Genomic DNA, 23,333 nt, shown 5'->3' with positions numbered 1-23,333 from the left:
TCTCCAGGCTAAGCAACCCCAGCTCCCTCAGCCTCTCCTCAAGGGGCTGTGCTCCAGACCCCCCCCCCAGCCTTGTTGCCCTTCTCTGGACACCTTCAAGAGTCTCAATGTCCTTCTGTGTCCAGAACTGGACACAGGACTCAAGGTGTGGCTTAACCAGTGCTGAGCACAGGGCAGAATGACTTCCCTGCTTCTGCTGGCCACACTATTCCTGATGCAGGCCAGGATGCCATTGGCCTTCTTGGCTGCCTGGGCACACTGCTTGCTGATTACAGAATCACCAAGGTTGAAAGAGAGCTCAAAGATCATCAAGACCAAAATGTTCAGCCTAGTATCAACCACTACCCCCAGGTCCCTTTCTGCCTGGCTTCTCTCCAGCCACTCTGTCCCCAGCCTGTAGTGCTGCATGGGGTTGTTGTGGCCAAACTGCAGCATCCCACACATGGACTTGATCTGGTACCTCTAAATCTGGTAAGGCTGGGCCCTAGGCTCCCTGTGTTGGGCACCTTTAAGAGAAGTTTTTAGCTCAGCTTCCCAGTTGCTAGGACGCAGGAGCACTGCAGATGTTTTACTTTTTCCGTTGTTATCATTGTGACTTCTGCTTTTAGAGGATTTTTACTGATTCCTTGCTCTTTTTTTTTTTTAATTCCCCTGCGACTCTGAGTGACAAAACTATTTTTGGACCTATTTTTTTATATTCTTTTAGTGAAAGCTGCCAGTCATCTGAACTCTTTCAGCATCAGGTGCTTTAATAACAGCAGAGTCCTGAAGAGCTGGACTTTCACTGCTTTGGGCAGCTCTGACGTCAGTCCTAGTGAACCACCAAAGGAGAGTTGGGGAGCTGAAGAGAAAACAATGAACCTGCACAAATTAGAGGGTTGCCTTGATTTAGGGAGGATGGAAGGGCTATGATTATATTTCTATTTTAAAGCATTCTCCTTAAGACTCCTTAGAAGTTCAGTTCCCAAAGCAGAACAGGCAGTTGGTGATCCATTTGTGCTCCAGTTCTAAAGGAGGTCAGCAAGGGAGAAGTGCAGGATAGGTTTGATTGGAAAAGACCTTTAAGGACATCCAAGTCCAGCCACTAACCCATCACTGCCAAGTCACCACTAAACCATGTCCCTCAACATCACATCTACACAGCATTGAAACCCCTCCAGAGATGAGGGACACCACCACTTCCCTGGGCAGCCTGTTCCAGGGCTTGCCAACCCTTTGGAGGAAGAAATTGTTCCTAATATCCAAGCTAAACTTCTCTTGCTGCAAATTGAGACCATTTCCCCTTGTTGTTTAATCACTTGTTACTTGGGAGAAGAGAGCAAGCCCCACCTCACTTCTACCTCCTTTTAGGGAGTAATAGAGAGAGAGGTCCCCCCACATCCTCCTTTCCTCCAGGCTAAAGAGCCACTGATCCCACAGCTGCTCCTCACAAGACTTGTGTTCTTCACTGATGTTCATTCTTCCTAGCTTATCCCTTACTTTAAAAGGGCTCCTCAAGTGGGAATGACAAAATAGGACTAATGCAGAAATTAGGAGGTTAAACACTGGTGCCATAAAGATCCTGATTTGGAGAAGTATCTTCTGCAGTGAGAAAAGCACCTTGGAGAGAGCATCAATAGAGCACAGAGAAGTGAAAACAAATCTGAGGAAGTGATTCACTGTTTGGTTTCACTGCAAAGGAAATTGCTTTGACTTCATTACAGCATTACCAAGATTTTTAATACCATCTCCAGTTCTTTCTAAACTGTTCTTTACCTGTGGAAGGGAAGTTAACCCTCTCCCTAACAACTCCTGTGATGAGCATCTTTGCAGAAATCCCAGAGGATAGGCTTCTAAAAGTGGCATTATATTTCTGGAACCTCCCTATAATCAAACCTCGCTCAGGTCTTCTGTTCCCCTTGGATCTAACTGCTTTGTGGGAGATTTTTCTTCACTTGAATAAAGGGAAAAAGAAAAAAAAAGAAAGAGATGTTTTGTTTAAACTTGGCAGAAGGGTTGCTTTTATATTAGGAAATAGAAAACTTTTAGGTTCAGTTTAACTGAAAAAGGGAAAAAAAATGTGCCCATTGCACAGACACCAGAAGGTCTGCAAGTGAGCTGCTGTGGCAGAGGGCAGCTCCTCCTGGAGACCTGAAGGGAAGGGATGATGCAAAAAGTTCTGTCAGAGTCACAGAATCACAGAATTGTCAGGGTTGGAAGGGACTTCGAGGATCAGGCAGTTCCAACCCCCCTGCCATGGGCAGGGACACCTCACACTACAGCAGGTTGCTCACAGCCACATCCAGCCTGGCTGCAAACACCTCCAGGCATGAGGCTTCCACCACCTCCCTGGGCAACCTGTGCCAATCTCTCACCACCCTCATGGAGAAGAATTTCTTCCTCACATCCAATCTGAATCTCCCCATTTCTAGTTTTCCTCATTCCCCCCAGTCCTATCACTCTCTCACACCCTCAAAAGTCCCTCCCCAGCTTTCTTGTAGCCCTCTTCAGATCCTGGAAGGCCATAATTCAGTCTCCTGGGAGCCTTCTCTTCTCCAGACTGAACAGCCCCAAATCCTTCAGTCTGTCCTCATAGGAGAGGTGCTCCAGCACTCTGCTCATCCTCCAGCAAAGTGTGGCTCAACTCTCTGAAACATTTTGTTCTATTCAGTATGGGGACCACTGAAGATCACATACTGTAACTGATGTTTATTTACCACACTAAAGAGAGATCCCCAAGTTTCTACAGTCTCTTCAGGTAGTTGTAGACAGCAATAAGGTCTCCCCTGAGCCCCCTCTTCTCCAGGCTAAAGACCCACAGCTCACTCAGCCTCTCCTCATTCTGCAATACATGCTCCTGCCACTTTACTCTGGTGACACCTCACCTGGAGTACTGCATCCAGCTCTGGAGCCCTCAATACGGGGAGGGCATGGACCTGATGGAGTAGCCACAGAAATGATCAGGGGGGTGGAATTAGATCATCTCCCAACCAAAACCATTAAATGAGTCTATAAATCTCAGATTATAAATGGTACTCATTCAGATCTGGCCTCAAGGCTTGTTGATGTCATTGGAAGTCTTCCTGTAGAATTCAGTGGGGTTTGGGTTGGATTCCCTTTATTGAAATTTCACTTTTTTTTTTGGGGGGGGAAGAAATCCTTGCAGTAACTTTCATGAATGCATTGTATGCCACCACCCCCCCACACACACATCTCCCCCTTAATACAAACCACTGCAAAACGTAAACAAATAGCTTTTATTTGGTTGAAAGTGGGGCTTGGGTTTGGTTGACTTTTTTACAGGTTACATTGAGGAACATGAGATAGATCATATCAACATCACAAGCACTTGCAAGCCTCTCTCTTTCCTTCTTGGCACAGGTCTTGCAGGTCTGACACAGCGCTGCCCTGCAGTTCCAAGCAGAACAACCTGCTCAGAAGCAAAACTTTCAGGCCGCTCTCCTGGCAGCCTGCTTTGGCACCACTCCATGTAATTAATGCAGATACATTTATCCATTTATTTCAAAGCTTATTTCTGAAAAATTAATGTCATCTTGAGAATGGTCTCTTAATAATTAACCACTCCTGCCTCCCCCCTCCCCCCTCCCCTGCCTCCCCCCATCCCCACCTTCTTTTCTTCAGCAGGGACGTTGGTTGTGGTGAAGCACGAAGATAAACTCTGCCCGTGGTTTCACTCGAAAAGTCTGTGGCTGGGCATTGCTTTAGTCATCAGGGAACAGGGTATATGAGAGCAGAACTCAACAGCAGGATCCCAGATGTGAATAGATGCTTTATCCTTTGGCACAACTTTATTGCTCCCGAGCTTAAACCTGTAAAAAGAAACACACAAGCAAATAAAAGTTTTCTGGCACAGGTGAATCTGTGTCAAGAAAAGGTTTTCCTGTGCACTCTGCTGTAACAGGGATCTGTGCTCTGTTTTCCAGATGAAACATTCTCCACTAATGGTATTTCTCTTTGTGGTTTAGTGGCCATGCTGCTGTTGGGTTGATGGTTGGGCTCTTAAAGGTCTTTCCCAACCTGTATGATTCTCTTTATTTCATTTTGAGGCTGGAGCAGCAATTCCATGGAGTATAGATTCAGATCGACTTCACATCCTCTGTAAATACTCATTTATTGGGTTTTTTAGAAGGCTTTTAGCTAGTTTGTTGCAATATTTTGCTCCATTTTACATGAATAGTAAGGCACTTATGAGGGCACCACAGCTGTTGAGCAAGGCTGAAGTTCCCTCTCTCAGCAGCAGCAGCAACATCAGAAGACAGTAGGAACCACATTGTATGTGAAAGCTGCAGCTTTGACTTTAGGACTACAGCTTATTTCTCTGTCCTTCCTTAAGCATTGCAGGCCAGGGCAGATGGAGACATCCACTAAAGATAAGGTCACATCTAGGTGATGTACAATGAACTCTCTCCACTAAAGAACGGGGTTCCCTGTTCAAGAGAGACAGGGAGTCCAGTGAAGGCTGAGGGCACTGGAGCAGGTCTGTGGGGAGGAAAGTCTGAGAGCCATGAGGCTGTTGAGCCTGGAGAAGAACACCCTGAGAGGGGATTTGATCAATGCTCAGCAAGAGCTAAAAGGTGGGGGGCAAGAGAATTGGGCTAGAGTCTTCTCAGTGGTGTGCAGGGACAGGGCAAGGGGCAACAGGCACGAACTGGAACCCAGGAGATTCTGCCTGAACATGAGGAGGAAATCCTTCGGTGTGAGAGTGCTAAAGCCCTGGAGCAGGCTGCCCAGAGAGGTTGTGGAGCCTCCTTCTCTGGAGAGATTCCAAACCCAGCTGGACCTGTGATCCTGGGCAAGCTTCTGTGGGTACCCTGCTTTAGCAGGGGGGTTGGACGGGATGATCTCCAGAGCTCCCTTCCAACCCCCACCGAGCTGGGATTCTGTGATCAGAGAATAATCAGCATGCACCCAGCACCACAAAGCAACAGGGAAGAGGCCACCTGCGGTAATGGAAAGTCTGCTAATCTGCTGTGCTTCCTGGGGTCACACAGATGCAATAACTTGCAGAGCAACCCAAATGAATCTCACATACTTGATATTTTGGGGATCCTAATTTCCTCACTGCTGCTGCCATCGCCGCCATCGCTGACTGTTCTTATTTCTATAAGATAATCTTCTTCAAATGGTACCAGCAGTTCAGCTGAAGTGTTGTTTGTCTCCAGGATGTGTGCTTTGCTGTGTCTGTTTTGCCTGTACAAAATCTAAGTCAAAGGGAATTAGACAACGAGAGTTACTTAATTATTTTTCCTCAGGTTTCAATATATTTTTTACTTATTGGCTGAGAATATCTCCTGTCATGTCCCAAGGTTTTCAGAGCACTCTGAACATCCTGCAGAGTATTAAACTTCATTCAAAGCACTGAAATACATTCTGCAGAACGTTGGGGTGGAGAACACAGCAGGTATTTACTCCAGCTTTCAAGAGAGCCTTTCTCTACCAGGACCCTCAATTTAAGAAGGATATTGAGACACTTGAACGTGTCCAGAGAAGGGCAACGAGGCTGGGGAGGTGTCTGGAGCATTGCCCTGTGAGGAGAGGCTGAGGGAGCTGGGGTTGCTTAGCCTGGAGAAGAGGAGGCTCAGGGGAGACCTTATTGCTCTCTCCAACTCCCTGAAGGGAGGTTGTAGACAGGCAGAGGTTGGTCTCTTCTCCCAGGCACCCATCACCAGAACAAGAGGACACAGTCTCAAGCTGTGCCAGGGGAGGTTTTGGGCTGCATTCTTCCCAGAAAGTGTAATTGGCTGGGGAAGGACTTCTCAGGATCTCAGGTAGTGATAGGACTAGGGGGAATGCAATGAAGCTGGAGGTGGGGAGATTCAGACTAGATGTGAGGAGGAAATTCTTCCCCATGAGAGTGGTGAAACCCTGGAATGGGTTGTCCAGGGAGGTGGTTGGGGCCCCGTCCCTGGGGGTGTTTAAGACCAGGCTGGATGAGGCTCTGGCCAGCCTGATGTAGTGTGGGGTGTCCCTGCCTGTGGCAGGGGGATTGGAACTAGATGATCCTTGTGGTCCCTTCCAACCCTGAATGATACTATGATACTATGATACTATGAATGTGCTGCCCAGGGAGGTGGTGGAGTCACCATCACTGGAAGAGTTTAAGAGACTGGATAAGGCACTTAGTGCCATGGTTTAGTTGATAAGATGGTGCTTGGTGATAGGTTGGACTTGATGATCTTGAAGGTCTTTTCCAACCTGGTTAATTCTGTATTCTGATATCATCAACTAGACCAGGCTGCCCAGAGCCCTCTTGAGCATCACTTTTAATGTCTCCAGGGATGGGGTCCAATCACCTTCCTGGGCAACCTGTTCCTGTGTTCCACTACACTCATAGTAAAGAACCGGATCCTAATATCCAAAGAACCAAAGAGGTTCAGCACAGCAGATCTTCCACCTGTAAGCATATGCACAAATATTGTCCCATCTCTAACTGTCAGCCAAGCACCCCAGGAACTACAGAAAATCTGTTTTCAGGTAATGAACAGTCACCTTTCAACAAGTCAGGGAGTGATAGGACTGGGGGGGGAATGGAAAAAAACTAGAAATGGGTAGATTGAGATTGGATGTTAGGAAGAAGTTCTTCCCCATGAGGGTGGTGAGAGACTGGCACAGGTTGCCCATGGAGGTGGTGGAAGCCTCATCCCTGGAGGTTTTTGCAGCCAGGCTGGATGTGGCTGTGAGCAACCTGCTGTAGTGTGAAGTCTCCCTGCCCATGGCAGGGGGGTTTGAACTGACTGATCCTTGAGGTCCCTTCCAACCCTGACAATTCTGTGATTCTAAGTCACTGTTTGTACCTCTGTTATGATCAGCATGACAGTAATGACCTAAAGAAATGACTTACTTTGTAGCCTAGCACCTCTGATTCATTCTCCATTGTTTTCACATGCTCCCAGTTGAGGCAGATTTTGGAATTTGTCAGCTTCCAGGCAATGTTTGCTGGGGGTTGGCTTGGTGCTTTAGGAAAAAAGAAATAAAGATGATGAGGAGGAGGAGGATGAGGACAAGGTACAATTGACTATTAATTTGCATCATGTAATTGAACGAGCTGCTGACATGGAAGCAGCAAACGGGCGGCTGATTCAAATGTGAGAGAGCAAAAACCAGCTTCCAGTCCATCACTGCTGTGGTATTAGTCAGAACAAAGAGCTATTCTTAGCACAAAACCACTTACTGTGAGAGTTCATTTTCAAAATTAGGCAAAGCCTGACAGTGTCTGACAGTTCAAGTTCTATTGCACAGATCCTGCTTAAGTACCAAGTTGTTCCAATCTGGATTTCAGCGTCCTGGGGAGTGTTTGGCTGTGTGGATTTCAGAAAGGGAAGCTAAAAAAGCCCAGAGCAAAATACCAAAGACAGGGTTTTTCATCAGCCATGAGGACAGGTTACAAAGAGCTGCACATTAAAGTCTCTGTGTGTTCCATCAGGAAATGTGGTAGGATTTTATACACCCTCAGCACAATAGGCTGAGTGTAGCTTTTCAAAGGCTTTTTATGCCTAAGTGCCAGGACTTTAAAAATTTGCCTACAAGTGCCTGGAATTGAAACCTCTGTGAACTCCTGAATTTGAAACTGTGCTTTTGAGCTGTGTCTCAGATTTAGAACAACACATCACCTCCTTCTCCATGGTGTGCCCTCCTGGAACCCTCCCTGGGAGGATGGCACTGGGGGTGTTAGAGGAAATAAGAACTTGAAAAGAATGAAGAAAAAGGAGCAGAGATTCAAAGGGGGAAAACATCAAATCAATAATATCAATAAAATCGATAGTATCCCCAAGGAAAGAGTTCTTCAGATGTCAGATCAGCAGATCATTTCCTCAACTAATTTGTGCAATCAGCATTGGCAAGAGTAATATATCCCCCAAGCAATGGCAAGAATACTAACCCCCCTCTCCCAAGTATATGCTTCACTTTATTAAGTTGATGATGTTAGTCTCCTGGTGTAGGTAAGACTTGGCTTTTGCTGCTGTACTGAGCTGAGCTTTATCCTTGCAAAGTATTTCTACTATCTCTATCTGTTGATGTTTCTACTTGTTAGGAAAAAGCAAAAGCAAAAGCAAAGCTATATAAGCAGAAGGGCTGAGTTTCCAACAGCTCCTCCTCATGGAGCAGCACACTCGTGGCAGGAGGACGTCACTTCCAGTTTTCTAAGTAGTTTGAACTTAAACCTAGACATCAGCTTGGACCTCAAATTGATCTTAGATAAGTATGTTTCAATCAGAATTGCACCTCTATGGCAGAAGGACCATTTTAGTCTCCACAATAATGGCCTGGACAGACCATTGTAGGAGCCCTGGACAACGAGTAGGAAGACAGAGCTATTACCTTGGAGCTAAAGCTCCCACTGTAGATGTAGATTGTTGTTCTCTTGACTTATTATCTCTCCTGATATTGAAAGTGCTTGCATCTTTCAGAGGCTGGAGCTTAAAACTTTAATATATGTTTCTAAATAATTAAAAGGGTTATTTTGACTTTAATTTTTAAATGAACCATTAGCACAGTCCTGAATGTGACAGCAGATGAAGTCAGTCTGAAACAAAAGCACATTTGTTCCTGGCGTGTCTTGCCATTTGACTGCCATGCTTCTCATGTGTCTTTCATGCCTCTGAACATAGAAAATAATTTCCAGAGATGTCTTTATTTCCCATCAATTAATCACTTGTTAGAGAAGTCCTCTTTGAGCCCTTGGCTCTGCCAAGGGACCTCGACTGACTGGAGAGATGGGCAGAGTCCAATGGGATGGCATTTAACAAGTCCAAGTGCCAGGGGCTGCACTTTGGCCACGGCAACCCCATGCAGAGCTACAGGCTGGGGTCAGAGTGCCTGAGAGCTGCCAAACAGAGAGGGACCTGGGGGTGCTGATTGACAGCCACCTAAACATGAGCCAGCAGTGTGCCCAGGTGGCCAAGAGAGCCAATGGCATCCTGGCCTGCATTAGGAATAGTGTGGCCAGCAGGAGCAGGGAGGTCATTGTGCCCCTGTACTCTGCATTGGTTAGGCCACACCTTGAGTACTGTGTCCAGTTCTGGGCCCCTCAGTTTAAGAAGGACATCGAGACACTTGAACGTGTCTAGAGAAGGGCAACGAAGCTGGGGAGGGGTCTGGAGCACAGCCCTGTGAGGAGAGGCTGAGGGAGCTGGGGTTGCTTAGCCTGGAGAAGAGGAGGCTCAGGGGAGACCTCATTTCTCTCTACAACTACCTGAAAGGTGCTTGTAGCCAGGTGGGGGTTGGTCTCTTCTCCCAGACAACCATCACCAGAACAAGAGGACACAGTCTCAAGCTGTGCCAGGGGAAGTTTAGGCTGGAGGTGAGGAGAAAGTTCTTCACTGAGAGAGTCATTCGTCATTGGAATGTGCTGCCCAGGGAGGTAGTGGAGTGACCATCCCTGGAGGTGTTCAGGAGGGGATTGGACGTGGCACTTGGTGCCATGGTGTAGTCATGAGGTCTGTGGTGACAGGTTGGACTCGATGATCTTTGAGGTCTCTTCCAACCTTAGTGATACTGTGATACTGTGATACCTTCTCTGGCTTTATTTTGGTTGATGCTGGTTTATATTATTCATTTAACAGATTGGTTCTTGCCTTGCACTTCAAGCAGCAGCACACAGAGGCCCCATCCCTGGAACCACTCCAGGTCAGGTTGGATTGGGCTCTGAGCAAGCTGGTCCTGGTGAAGATGCCTCTGCTGACTGCGGTGCGGTTAGGCTGGATGAGCTGTGAAGGTTTTTCCCCCACCCCAAATATTCAAGGATAGACAAGAGGAAAACTGATGGGAGCAGGGGAAGTATTTCCCTTTTTGTGCCAAAGGGCTGATCAGCTCTTTACTGGGGAAACACAGTGCAAGGAAAGTGTAAGATAAATGGAAGCTCAACCAACAAAACGAATTTTTGACATTCTGGGATGCAGCAGATTACTAAGATTTCCTTCTTTATGACCTGTTTTTTTTTTCTCTCCCAGTGAACATTTACTTCTTCAGTCCTGCAGAATGATTCCCAGTGCTTCATTTTGGCCTTGGAAGGAGGCCCCATGAAAGCATTTTGTGTTGGCTTTTCTTTTTTTGAAGTGGCTTCTCATAAATGAAGCAGCTCAGGGGGTTTGCTTCTGAAATGGCAGACAAATTAAAAAACTAATGAATAGCTAACATTTATATCAATATATCCTTTATACTGTCCTCAGCAATGCAGTTTAGGTGTCTCCAAACCAGCATCCAGGTGTTCTCTTCAAAAGAGCCAGCCCCATGTTTCCACATCCAGATCCATTGTTTGACCTGTGGAACATCTTTCCTGTATTGACTCTGCATCTCTTTTGAAGCCTCCTGAAAGCAAGCAGCATGCTGTGGCAATGCAAAAAGAAATCCTTCCTAAGGGCTGCTGCAGTGGAGGAGCACAAACAGGGATTATCTGATTTCGGAGGTGTGCAGCATTCTTTCAGCATATAAATAGGGTAGGGGAAATGAAATAACCTGATTTGAGTCAGGAATTTCGGCTTCTGCTGAGACAGACCTGAAGCTAAATATCGTGTTCAGAATGTCTTAAATGCCAAAATCTGAGTAAACTTGATGGTGACCAAGAAAATATTGGGAGGGAAGAGATAGGGAAGTATCCTAGTTATAAAATAGAATAGAATCATATAATCATGGAATGGTCTGGGTTGGAAGGGACCTCAAGGTCACCTAGTCCAAACCCCTCTGCAGTCAGCAGGGGCATCCTCAAGTAGATCAGGCTGCCCAGAGCCCTGTCGAGCTCTACTTTGAATACCTCCAGGGATGGGCAACCTGTTCCAGTGTTCCCCCACCCCCACCTGTTCCTAATACCCAATCTAAATCTGTTCTTTTCTAGCTTGAAGCCATTGCCCTTTGTCCTGTCACTGCAGACTTTCATAAACAGCCTCTCTCCATCCTTGTAGCCCTCTACAGGTAATGGCAGGCTGCTATTAAGTTTCCCCAGAGGCTCCTCTGCTTCAGGCTGAACACCCCCAGCTTCCTCCGCCTGTCCTCTAGCAGAGCTGCTCCAACCCCCTGATTATTTTCGTGGCCCTCCTCTGGACCTACTCCATCAGGTCTATGTCCTTCCTATACTGAGGACTCCAGAGCTGGGTGCAGTACTCCAGGTGAGGTCTCACCAAAGCCAAGTGGGAGATTCCCCTCTCTGGCTCTGCTGGCCACACTTCATTTGATGCAGCCGTAGGCATTTGCTGTTCGATTTCACAGAGACATTTGGGAGCCAATTTCCTTTGATATTGCAGTGCTTAGCAGGGGTGGGGCACGGCGAGCTGAAATGCCCCTGTCACACCTGGGAGCCTGCACACTTGGAGCCCAAAGTGGAATACTCACGTGATTTTTTCGTGGTGACATTCACCGGGGTGCTGGACGGCCCTGGCCCCGCCGTGTTGTAAGCCCGAACCGTCGCAAAATACACCGTGTTAGCTTTCAGCCCTGTGATGTTCTTGGCTGTCACATTCCCACTGACTCTGACTTTACCAGCTGTGCTTTCCTTGGGGTCATCAGTCCAATACAAAACCTGAAAAGCAAGAACAAAGAACAGGCAGTTCCTTGTTTTCCATCGAAGGCAGCTTTGGCTGGGAAGCAGACATGCAGGCAGTGAAGATTTTGAGGAAGACAGGACTGCATTATCTATTATTGTTATATTATGAGGGTGGTGAGACACTTGCTCTCTGCAACTACCTGAAGGCAGGTTGTAGCCAGGTGGGGGTTGGTCTCTTCTCCCAGGCAACCAGCACTGGAACAAGAGGACACCGTCACAAGCTGTGCCAGGAGAAGTTTAGACTGGAGGTGAGGAGAAAGTTCTTCCCAGAAAGAGTAATTGGCCCTTGGGATGTGCTGCCCAGGGAGGTGGTGGAGTCCCCATCCCTGGAGGTATCACACAGTATCACAGTATCGCCAAGGTTGGAAGAGACCTCGAGGATCATTGAGTACAACCTGTCACCACAGACCCATGACTAGACCGTGGCACCAAGTGCCACATCCAATCCCCTCTTGAACACCTCCAGGGATGGTGACTCCACCAACTCCCTGGGCAGCACATCCCAATGGTGAACGACTCTCAGTGAAGAACTTTCTCCTCACCTCAAGATTGGATGTGGCACTGGAAGCCATGCTTTAGTTAGTTATGAGGTGTTGCGTGATAGGTTGGACTTGATGATCTCTGAGGTCTTTTCCAACCTTATTGATTCTATGATTCTACGGAACAGGTTGCCCAGGGAGGTGGTGGAAGCCTCATCCCTGGAGGTTTTTGCAGCCAGGCTGGATGTGGCTGTGAGCAACCTGCTGTAGTGTGAGGTGTCCCTGCCCATGGCAGGGGGGTTGGAACTGGCTGATCCTCGAGGTCCCTTTCAACCCTAACAGTTTTATGATTCTGTGCTTGTATGATTATTATTTTATTCAGAACTAGGAGGAAGTGGTTTCTTCTGTAATATGCAGACCCTGCAGGGGGGTTGGAATAGATGATCTTCTAACCCAAACCATTCTATGACTCTATGACCCCAAATTATCCAGCAAAGCCATCGTGCTCAGACAGCATTCCAGCTGGATAGGAGCAGGGAGGATCAGCCTTGGCTTGTGGAATTAAGCACAAGTCCTTTTCCAGTAGTCATCACAAATGATTAATCTTGAGGTCTTAATTTACATTATAAACAGTCTGGGCTGGAGCTGCAGCCCTGCTCTGTGAATGCCTGTGAGGATCTCAGGTGAAATGTTCCTAATGAGAAGCAGGTGACTGACTGTCTGATTGCCTCTTAAGTTGGAAGCGAGAGAGGAGAAAGCAGGACACAAAGGTGGCCAGGAAAGGGCCATCTGTTAGGTGCCAGACACCAGCAGCAGCCAGCTCACCTCATAGCCCAGCACCCTGCCCGTGTGCCTGTTCCACGCGATGGGCTGCCAGGAGACCTCCACCTCCGCTGCAGAAATGCTCAGCGCTGAAGCTCCTGCCGGTGCTATCTGTGGCTCTGGGTGATGGGAGAAAACACAGCTGGTGGAATATCTGTGTTGCCAGGAGGCTGTGGTGTCAGAAACTGAGGGACTTTAAAGGGAAGAGGAAGAGATTTTGGGGCAGCAGGCAGAAAGTCAGGAGACCTTGTGTGAATTATTAGCTCTGCTGCCCAGTGTTTGTAGCACATCAGCAAAACCTGTGTTCAATATTGGTCATTACTACTACTAAGATGGGAGAGATTCTCAAAGGAGAGCAGCTGCACTGGGTGGTCTGAAAAGCTAGACCCTCTCAGAGCTACACTTCTAAATGTCTCTTGACCACTTGGAGGGAGCATCTTAGAAACAAAGAAGCTGAAACCTGCTGTCTACTTAAAAGGATTCTGAAAGTCTTTCCTTTCCATTGTTTGACTTCAGTTTGCTATATTCTGCCTCAAGTACCTTGTCTATCTCCAATGAGCAACTTTAAGTAGGCTCCTTAACCATATCTAGGACCTCCTGATGCTACCCAGCCATAACTAATCAAAGTAACAGGAGTTACCATCTTCTCCTGAGTAGACAATGGATATGGAGCTCAGGGTTCCTTCTCCTTCGTTGTTGTAGACACCAACTTTCACTTCAAAAGGAGAGAGAGGTGTAATGCTTTCGTTCCTGTAAACATATTTGCTTGCTTCCACCGAAGCCACCACTGCTTTTGTCCAGCTGGTTGAGCCAAGGGGGCGAAACACAATGATGTAGCCAAAGCCTTCCCCATTTTGTAGCTCTTCTGGAACTGGCTGCAGTGACAAGGCAGTCAGTCAATAAGCATTTGCAAGTATACACTGTTTTAATTGAATCTTCATTCTCTGAGTATATTTTAGTGCTATTGATTTAGTTGACTGTGCCTTAGAGGAGATAATAATGTTTGCTCCATCAGTCAATGTATTATTGGAATAAAAATCAAAATAATAAATCCATTGGAGCAATCAATTCAGAAACAAAAGATCTGATCAGCTCCATTGAAGTTACTCTCTTGCAGGCACCGAGTTGTAAAGATGACCAGGGTTTCACTCAGTACAACTTGTAGCTGACTTCTCCCCCCCCCCTCCTCCCCCTCAAGGGGAATGCTACTTTTAAATAAATTATTTTTAAAGGGAAAAAAAAATATAATAAAGAGGTGGGAAAAGATCCACCCTGTCCTGGGAGCACTAAGAGGGGGAGGGGGGGAGGTTGTAGCCAGGTGGGGGTTGGTCTCTTCTCCCAGGCAAGCAGCACCAGAAGAAGAGGACACAATCTCAAACAGTGCCAGGGGAAGTTTAGGCTGGAGGTGAGGAGAAAGTTCTTCCCAGAAAGAGGAATTGCCCATTGGAATGTGCTGCCCAGGGAGGTGGAGTTCCCATCCCTGGAGGTGTTCAAAAAAGGCTTGGCTGGGGCACTTGGAGCCATGGTTTAGTTGTCAGGAGGTGTTGGGTATTAGGTAATAGGCTGGACTTGATGGTCTCTGAGGTCTTTTCCAACCTGGTTCATTCTGTGATTCTATGATTCTATGAAGATGGGAGACAAAAATCATGAAGGGACATCAGGAGATCTCAAGGCACCTATTTTATTCTTCATGTATTCCTTCTAATTTGAATCCCAAGCCTGGATGTGCCTTTCCTCATGTGTCTGACAGACACTAATTCCCCAGGATGTCCGTTTCCACCTCTTTTCCAGTCCTGAGAGAGTTAAGGGCAAGGGATGGTGGTGAGCTGGGGATTTAGAAGAGCTCAAGAGACTTTCTAGAGCATTTAATTTGTTTGTGAGGCTTCTGTGACCTTAGATTTAATCAGGATGTTTAGTGAGTTCATCACAGAAAGCTGGAGCATCCTGCTTGGTGTTGTTAGCTGGGTGTAATTAGTGTTTGGTCTGACTCTTCTCCTGGACACACTATGGAGTCCAACAGGGTAATTTGATTGAGATCTCTCAGGTTGTTTTCAATTTTCATGTTCTTCTGCTTCTCAGTAGAGGAGAAAATGAAACAAAGTAGTGAAAGATACATATGGAGGGAAATTTTCTCCAGGACAAGCGATGTTTCACTCACTTTGGAGCATGGGGAGAGGAAAGCGTTGACAGTGGTTTTTATCTAGTAGCTTGTTTTTTTCTTTTAACTTCATTTCCCCCCCTATCACCTCCCTTCCTCTCCCAAAATGTAGATTAAATGGCAGCTTTTTAGCATACAGAACACAGGTAACTCCCTCAGCCAATGAATAACACCATTTTCAGTTCAATTTATTTCCTTTTCCTGCCCTTCAAACTGTCTAGATGATCTTGGTTCTTTCTTTTTCTAAGGGAGGCTTTCCTTGCTTAAGCTGAACTAGAACTTCTCTTTTTTTTTCCATGGAGAAATGGTTTCCATGACTTACAAAGTGAGCACTGAGTTTTTGAAGCCTCCATCCCAAACAGGGAATTAAACAGAGCTCATCTTGTGCAGCCTCTGCGATAGCCACACCTGATAGTTAAATACAAGGCAAGGCTGCCTGGGTCCTGTCCTCCAGGCTGGCTACTGCTGATGGCAGTGGCCTGCTCCTAATTCACTGAGATGTCCTCAAAGCCAGAGGAAAGATCTAATTAGGTGAGTCAAATTAGCTTCATATGTGGTTTTGAGTGGCAATAAAAAAACCCCAAAGAGTGGGAGCTGAGTTTTTCCATAGAGCTGCAGCTCCAACCAAGCTGCTGCTTCATCCCTGCATCATTGTCCTGGTTTGAGCTAGAGTAGAATTAATCTTGGTCAGTGCTGTGACTTCCCAGCTCAGCCTTTATGCAGTTCAGGGCAGGTTTGCACAGCCAGGGGCTGCTTCTAGCAGGGAGAAATTGATGGAGATTGTTTGTGCCAAGGGCTGGGCTGCAGATGGGCTCTGCCTGAGACTTGCCCCTGTGCTAGCCAAGGGCAGTGCCACATCTCATGCCCCACCTTGGGGGGCAGGAAGGCAGAGGTGGCACCTGTGGAGAGGAGCACACAGGACCAGTGACCCTTAATTGCCCAACAAGGGATTGCAGCCCATGGATATCATCTTCAGAATCAGGGCCAAGCCCCTTATTCAATGTTCAGTGTCCCAGGAGGACTCTCTGCCTTCTGCCTTCTATCCTGATTCCTGCATTCCTGAATCCAGTTCCAGAATCCACCTCCTAAATAAATCTGGTTCCCATCTGGTGCTGAGTCCAGTCTTGGACTTGCCCAGTACCTGCCCCCAGCATCAGTAGTGCCAGTGGTGCCCTCACTGCCATTAGGGGTTGGGCTGTCTCTCAGTTTGTGTCATTCTGTCTTTATTCCATGGGATTGCTCTTCTTTCCATCCCAGATAGATTAGTTTCTTTTCCAGCCCCTCAGTCTTCCTCTTTTCTTCCCTTTCTCTTCCCTTTGGGAAGGCAGAGGGGTTCACAGAGAGGATCTGGGACTCATTGAGTGGCCACCCCAGCCACTGGAAAACAGATTTTGCAAGATGCTGCCTGCCTTCATTTCAGTGTCCACGAGGAGGCTGCTAGGGGCTGGAGAAGGAGAATTCCTTCCCACAGCACTCCTTTCCCTCTCTCTGCAATGACCTCTGCTCACCCATTGCTACTGGTAGTGTGGTATTAACTCCTCTGGAAATGTATATTCTCTCCTCTGGCTGGAGAGCAGGAGAATTAAAGGGCTCATCTCTTTTAACACATAATAGGATATGTCTTGTCAGCACAGCGTTCCAGAATGAAAAACATGTAAACAAAAGTGTGAAAAATGTTAATGCAGGAAATGGCCAAGCAGATTAGTGTGTTAAGCACCTCCTGTACAATGGAGATAAGAGGGTTATACAGACTTCCAAACATCTTTATAACGTGCCTCTTAAACTGTTTATTTTTCTAAATGGTTCACCAGAACACAGAAAACTTGCTGGATATCTTACAGGCTCCTTTCTCTCCCATTGCAGGAGGAAATCCAGGCTCAGCCAAAGCCCATGACCAAAAAGCCTTTGGCTTTCAGCGTGGCTATGATTTCACCCATTGGCTCCTCCCTGTTAGACAGCTTAGGTTAATGGAGCTAACAATTACCTCCCAGGTGATGACCAGCTCAGAACGGGTTCCTCCTCCTCCACTGATGTTTGTAGGTACCACGACAGGAACTGGAGAAGAAAGAGATGTTGTTGGTGCTTGCAGCCACCCCCCACGGCTGCCGAGGGTCCTGTCAGCTGGGTGATTAAAGCTTCTCCCCGCTCCCGTGGAGCTGCTCTGCCTTTCAACGCGTAGAGCAGGGACTGCATTACATAACAGCACATCTTAGACGAACTGCAATCCTGTTTATGCCTTCTCAAGTTGCTAAGGGCTGGAGCCACAGATGTATTTGATACATGAGCACCCTGGTTCAAAATATTAATTAAAGGAGCTGGTAGCATCAAGTATCTGACATTATTATGCCTCATCAACTAATTGGCAAAATGATGTTCCATTCAGACTGTAGCTGCAACACTACTGATTTACTAATTATGCATTTGTTCAGTAAACATGTTGTTGGAGCAATAGATTAATTTTTTTTTAATTGGCTCTATGCTTTTCTTAGCAAATTCCAAACTCTTTCATTTGCTTCTCTCCGGCTCCCGACGCTGCCGGTGCCCAAAAGCTCCTTGACTGCAGCTTGATTTCCTCGGTGCTGCTGCAGGTGTGTGGCACCATGGGTAGCAGGTCGAGGTCAGGCAGTGTGCTGGTGTTTCAGGTTGAAGGTGCTTCTCATCACTCAAATAGCTCTCAGTGGAGAGGCAAGGAGGGGGGAGGAAAGGCTATGTGTATGTCTGTCTTCTTGCTCTATATATTCATCAAGATCTCCACCCCATTAGCCTGTAAATATCCATGTTTTGGGGGGAAAACTGCTTTGTGATGTAATGGATGGAATTTAGACAGACCAGCCTTGTTCTTATTGTACACTTCAGTGCAGACCTACTTGCCAGGATGACATCATGCTCATTGTCAGCTGCTGGAGAAATATGAAAGAGAGGAGAGCCCTGGCACTGAGACAGGACCTCCCTTGAAAAGGGCATTTGTGCTGCTTGCCATCTCCAACCCCTTGATGCTATTTTTAGGCATTTCAAGACCATTGTGTTGTTCCCTTCATTCAACATTCCCTGGTTGAATATTGGATGTGATAAGACAGGGCTGAAGACAGTGGCAGAAATAGGCTGGGCAAAAGTTTTTTTCAGAGGTTTTGGTAAGTTTTGCCATGAGGTGGGGACAGAACTTATAGCAGGGCCTTTGGTGACAGGACAAGGGGTGGTGGTTTGAAACTAGAAGAGGGAGATATAGCGTTGCCCAGAGCGGTGGTAGATGCCCCATCCCTGGAATTGTTCCAGGTCAGGTTGTTCAGGGCTCTGAGCAACCTGATCTAGTTGAAGATGTCCCTGCTGACTGCAGCAGGGTCAGACTAGATGAGCTTAAAAGGTCACTTCCAGCCCAAACCATTCTGTGATTCTGTCTTCCATCCTGCATTAGACCAGCCCTAGCAGGGGCACTGAAGGCAAGAGTCATCTAAATTCACAGACATTTATGTGAAGCCACTATATATAAACCTTTCTCTGATGCCATCCATTTCATCTGTTTCTAGAAACACAGGAATGTCACAGTAGTTCTTTCTTTTGTCCAGGCATCACATTGGGTGTGAGTGTAAACAGAGTGGATTGTTTTGGAGAGCTTAGCACAGGTCTCCAGCTGAGTCACTCCCAATCAGTATCTTGTATCTTGGTGCACATCAGAGGCAAATAACTTAAGACTGAAAAGAACAGCATTGCAATAGAATCGAATTAACCAGGTTGGAAAAGACCTCCAAGATCATCAAGTCCAACCTATCACCCAACACCATCTAATCAACTAAACCATGGCACCAAGGGCCTCATCCAGGCTCTTCCTAAACACCTCCAGTGATGGTGACTCCACCACCTCCCTGGGCAGCACATCCCAATGGCCAATCTCTCTTTCTGTGAAGAATATCTTCGTAACATCCAGCCTAAACTTCCCCTGGCACAGCTTGAGACTGTGTCCCCTTATGCTGGTGCTGCTTGCCTGGGAGAAGAGACCAACCCCCACCTGGCTACAACCTCTCTTCAGGTAGTTGTAGAGAGCAAGAAGGCCTCCCCTGAGTCTCCTCCTCTTCCCCAGGCTAAGCAACCCCACCTCCCTCAGCCTCTCCTCATAGGGCTGTGCTCCAGACCCCTCCCCAGCTTTGTTGCCCTTCTCTGGACACCTTCCAGCATCTCAACATCTTTCCTAAACTGAGGAGCCCAGAACTGGACACAGGATTCAAGGTGTGGCCTAACCAGTGCATAAAGGGGAGAACAAAACACCAAACCAACAACAACAAGCCAGCCAAACAAAAAAAAGCCAAGCCAAAACAGACTTTTAAGCCTAGTATTTCACCGTTTCATGAACCAGTTGATGCTCAATTAGTTCACGTGTTAAATGTGTGCAATGGGGAAAAAAAATGTACTACTGCTCAGCAGAGCCTCAACTGGGTCATAGTAGGGAAACAGATGAAAATTTACAGCTGAGTGCACCAACAGAGGCTCAATTAATTCTCATCTCCATTTTAATGAAATGAACAGTGCCTCATTTGCATCCACAAATCTACTAATGCTCAGATTTTCAGCTGGCAAAAGAGCTGTGCCAGCAGCCAAGTTCAAATTCACCCTTTCATGGCCACCTCCTTGCTGTCCACTCTGTCAGAGTGTGTTGCTTCCTCTTCTGATTTAAGAAGAAAGCAAATAAAGATAAGAGGAGAGGGACCTGGGAGTGTTGGTGGATAACAAGTTCTCCATGGGACAGCAATGTGCCCTGGGGGCCAAGAAGGCCAATGGGATGCTGGGGTGTATTAAGAAGAGTGTGTCCAGCAGATCCAGGGAGGTTCTCCTCCCCCTCTATTCTGCCCTGGTGAGACCTCATCTTGAGTACTGTGTTCAGTTTTGGGCTCCCCAGTTCAGAGCCCTAAGCCTAGGCAGGATCAGTGCATTTTCCCAGGCTGGAGGCTCTCAGGCTCTTCCCTTTTCTTGGGAGTGGCCTCCAGTCTGCTTTGTTCCACACTGGCCAGGCAGTTCTGACTGCTGCTAAGGCTGATGCTGGTCAGGCATTGGAACAGGCTGCCCAGTGTAATGGTGGAGTCACCATCTCTGGAGGTGTTCAAAAAACAAGTGGCCATGGCACTTTGGCACATGCTTTAATGTCCAGTGATGGTGTTTGGGTGACGGTTGGACTGGATGGCCTTAGAGATCTTTTCCAACCAAAACTATTCTATGCTTCTATCAGTCATTTGATGTCTCTCTGCACCCAGAGAGCTGATAAAAATCTATCAAAATATGTGTTCTAATGGTCAAATGGTTATTTCTGGCACCTATACCTCAGCATAAGTCTTTCCTTCAACAAGAGGAAAAAGAATTTAATCTGTTTTAATAGATTTTGAAGTAATTCTGCCTTGGGACACATATTGCAGGCACTGTAAGGAACAGCTGGCTCCTCATTCCTAAGGACCCAAGTATTGTCTGCTGTCTCCTGTATTTTGACTTCTGCCTTGAATTGTAACTTGCCAAACTTCAGAGCTTGGCAAATGAGATAAGCAGAGAGAGAGAGAAAGTGGATTGTAAAAGCTGCTCCCATGTTACTGCTTTCTCTCCTATAAATACTGATTTTACAGCAGGGAGAGAGTTGAGAAGCAGTGGGCTGGGAGAGACATTAAAAAAAAAAGCCAACAACTAAAGGTTTGGGTTTCAAATAAATTGTACCAAACTAAGCAGGTCAAAGGACTGACCATGTGGGTCACTCAAGAATGAGTCTTCTTCCTAGGAGGTTCAAAGGCCCAGACAATAAATGCGTAAAGGTTAGCCAGACATACAATAAGGATCCCGCCCTGGAGTCAGTGGAAGCTATTAGCTTCACTGGGCTTTTGATGCTGTAATTTATTTCCTCCAGTTAAAGCCAATATCCTGTCCCTGCTGATGCTCAGATATCAAACACCCTCTGCAGCAAAGGCATTTTGTGCTTGTGGCAGGATATGCCAGAGAGCTGGCGTTAGCATTTCCTGTGCGGGTCCCTCAGCAGGGCACAAGCGTGGTTCTAACTGAAAGCAAAGAAGAGTTGCTCCCGAGGTTCTTGAATGAAAGCTTGTGGTCAGGCATGGGGATTTGGTGTATTTTGGCATATATCAAAAGGAGGAAGTATGTGCCACAAAGATGAGCAGAGGGCTGGAGCACTTCCCCTTATGGGGACAGGCTGAGAGAGTTGGGGCTGTTCAGCCTGGAGAGAACAAGTCTCTGGGGAGATCTCAGAGTGGCCTTCCAGTACCTGAAGGGGGTCTACAAAAAAGCTGGAGAGGGACTTTTTATAATGGCTTGTGGTGATAGGACAAAGGGCAATGGATTGAAGCTGGAAGAGGGGAGGATTGGGAAGTAATTCTTCATGGTGAGGGTGGTGAGACACTGGAACAAGCTGCCCAGAGAAGTTGTGAGTTCCCCTCCCTGGAGGTGTTCAAGACCAAGCTGGATGAAGCCTTGAACAGTCTGGTCTCATGGAAAGTGTTTCTGCTCATGGCAGGGGGGTTGGGACTAGATGATCTTTAAGGTCCCTTCCAACCCAAACCATTCTGTTGTTCTATGATTGCTGGCCTGATTGATCTCCAAATCAGAGAGCAAAGTGTGTGGTGCCTCAATCATGTCCAAGCATCTCTTGCATCAGTAGTTCAGGCCTGCTGTCATGAAGCCTTAGCAGCCACAGACCAAGCTGCCAGACAGATCTATGACTAATCCTTCGCAGCTCTGCTGCAGTGAGGTTCCCAAACCAGGAGCTGGCAAGTTATCTGCATGGGGGAAAAAGCCTTCCAGCCACTAGGGACTTACCTGCTGCTTTAGTTTTCAGTAGAGCCGAAGGCCTGCTTGGCTCCCCAATTCCCACGCTGTTGCTGGCCACCACCCGAAACTCATACTCAACCCAAGGGCTTAGGTCAATCACTGTTGCCTTGTGAGTCCTACCATTAATGACTTCAGGAGCTAAAGGCAAAACAAACACGTTAGTGATGATGTGTTACTGGAGTAATCGATAGTACATGCCAAAACAAAAGACCCAGAAGGAAATCTCAAGCCTCTTACCTGTTGCAACTGCTTGCCATCCAACTGAGAACGGAGTCCTCACCTGCACACTGTAGATCTGCACTGGACTGTTGTTATCTACTCCAGGCTTCCACGACAACACAACAGTAGTGCTAGAAACATACTCAACTTTAATGTCTTCTGGTGGACCTGGGGGGCCTGATATGATTAGCAGAGTGAGCTGAAGGTACTAGGAAGAGAGGATTTGCTGCTGGAGTGAGTTGGGCAACTCTTACTTTGTCAAGGCAGAGGAATTATTCATGAAGCTGCAGTTTCATAAAAGCAGCACAATCCCTACATGCATTTTGCCTAATTAATAGAATAATAATGGAATATTGCAATAAACCAGGTTGGAAGAGATCTTCAAGATCATTGTGTCCAACCCATCAACCAATCCAACCCACCTAAACAACTAACCCATGGCACCAAGCACCCTGTCAAGTCTCCTCCTGAACACCTCCAATGACGTTGACTCCACCACCTCCCCAGGCAGCCCATTCCAATGGGCAATCACTCTCTCTGTGTAGAACTTCTTCCTGACATCCAGCCTAAACCTTCCCTGGTGCAGCCTGAGACTGTGTCCTCTTGTTCTGGTACTGGCTGCCTGGGAGAAGAGACCAAGATCCACCTGTCTACAACCTCCCTTCAGGTAGTTGTAGAGAGTGATAAGGTCACCCCTGAGTCTGCTCTTCTCCAAGCTAAGCAGCCCCAGCTCCCTCAGCCTCTCCTCACAGGGCTGTGCTCCAAACCCCTCACCAACTTTGTTGCCCTTCTCTGGACTCGTTCCAGCAAGTCAACCTCCTTCCTAAACTGAGGGGCCCAGAACTGGACACAGGACTCGAGGTGTGGCCTAACCAGTGCAGTGTACAGGGGCAGAATGACCTCCCTGCTCCTGCTGGCCACACTGTTCCTGATGTATTGCAGTCTTCTAATTAATCATAGAATCACAGAATGTTAGGGGTTGGAAGGGACCTCGAGAGATCATCCAGTCCAAGCCCTCCTGCCAGAGAAGGATCACCTGTACCAGATCACACAGGAACTCATCCAGGCAGGTCTTGGATATCTCCAGAGAGGGAGACTCCACAAGCCCCCTGGGCAGGTGCTTGGAGTCGGGCAAAGGAATGTCTTTATGTTACTAACACAAAAACTACAAACAAAGGAAGGATTTTAACTTCTTTTTTTTCCCTGTCTGACAAAGTAAGTTACCCACTATGTCTTTTGCTGAACCAGCCAACAATTGCAGATTTCCTATGGAATTTAATCAAAACTGGGGAAAAAATGGGCAATGGTG

The 23,333-nt window shown here is 47.1% G+C and overlaps 1 protein-coding gene across 6 annotated transcripts in view; it reads right to left on the bottom strand.

The window, feature by feature from the left end:
- Positions 1-3,229: 3,229 nt before the first annotated feature.
- Positions 3,230-23,333, bottom strand: part of CNTN6 (contactin 6) — a 200,441-nt gene continuing 180,337 nt past the window's right edge. For all 6 annotated transcript variants that reach the window (XM_068154394.1, XM_068154390.1, XM_068154389.1 and 3 more), the window contains 9 exons: positions 22,043-22,201; positions 21,794-21,943; positions 16,980-17,050; positions 13,478-13,712; positions 12,841-12,956; positions 11,326-11,512; positions 6,842-6,954; positions 5,033-5,201; positions 3,230-3,809 (listed from right to left, as the gene is read on the bottom strand). In XM_068154394.1, coding sequence (XP_068010495.1) covers positions 3,709-3,809; positions 5,033-5,201; positions 6,842-6,954; positions 11,326-11,512; positions 12,841-12,956; positions 13,478-13,712; positions 16,980-17,050; positions 21,794-21,943; positions 22,043-22,201 — 1,301 coding nt within the window. In that variant the 3' untranslated portion in view covers positions 3,230-3,708. The remainder of the gene's footprint in view (positions 3,810-5,032; positions 5,202-6,841; positions 6,955-11,325; positions 11,513-12,840; positions 12,957-13,477; positions 13,713-16,979; positions 17,051-21,793; positions 21,944-22,042; positions 22,202-23,333) is intronic.

Source organism: Melanerpes formicivorus, unplaced genomic scaffold (assembly GCF_026170545.1).
Source record: "Melanerpes formicivorus ecotype bairdi unplaced genomic scaffold, bMelFor1.0.p_v2 SCAF_28, whole genome shotgun sequence".
In the NCBI taxonomy this organism is placed as follows: Eukaryota; Metazoa; Chordata; class Aves; order Piciformes; family Picidae; genus Melanerpes; species Melanerpes formicivorus.
The sequence above is the reverse complement of the archived record's forward strand: the minus strand, read 5'-3'. Positions and strand labels throughout refer to the sequence as shown.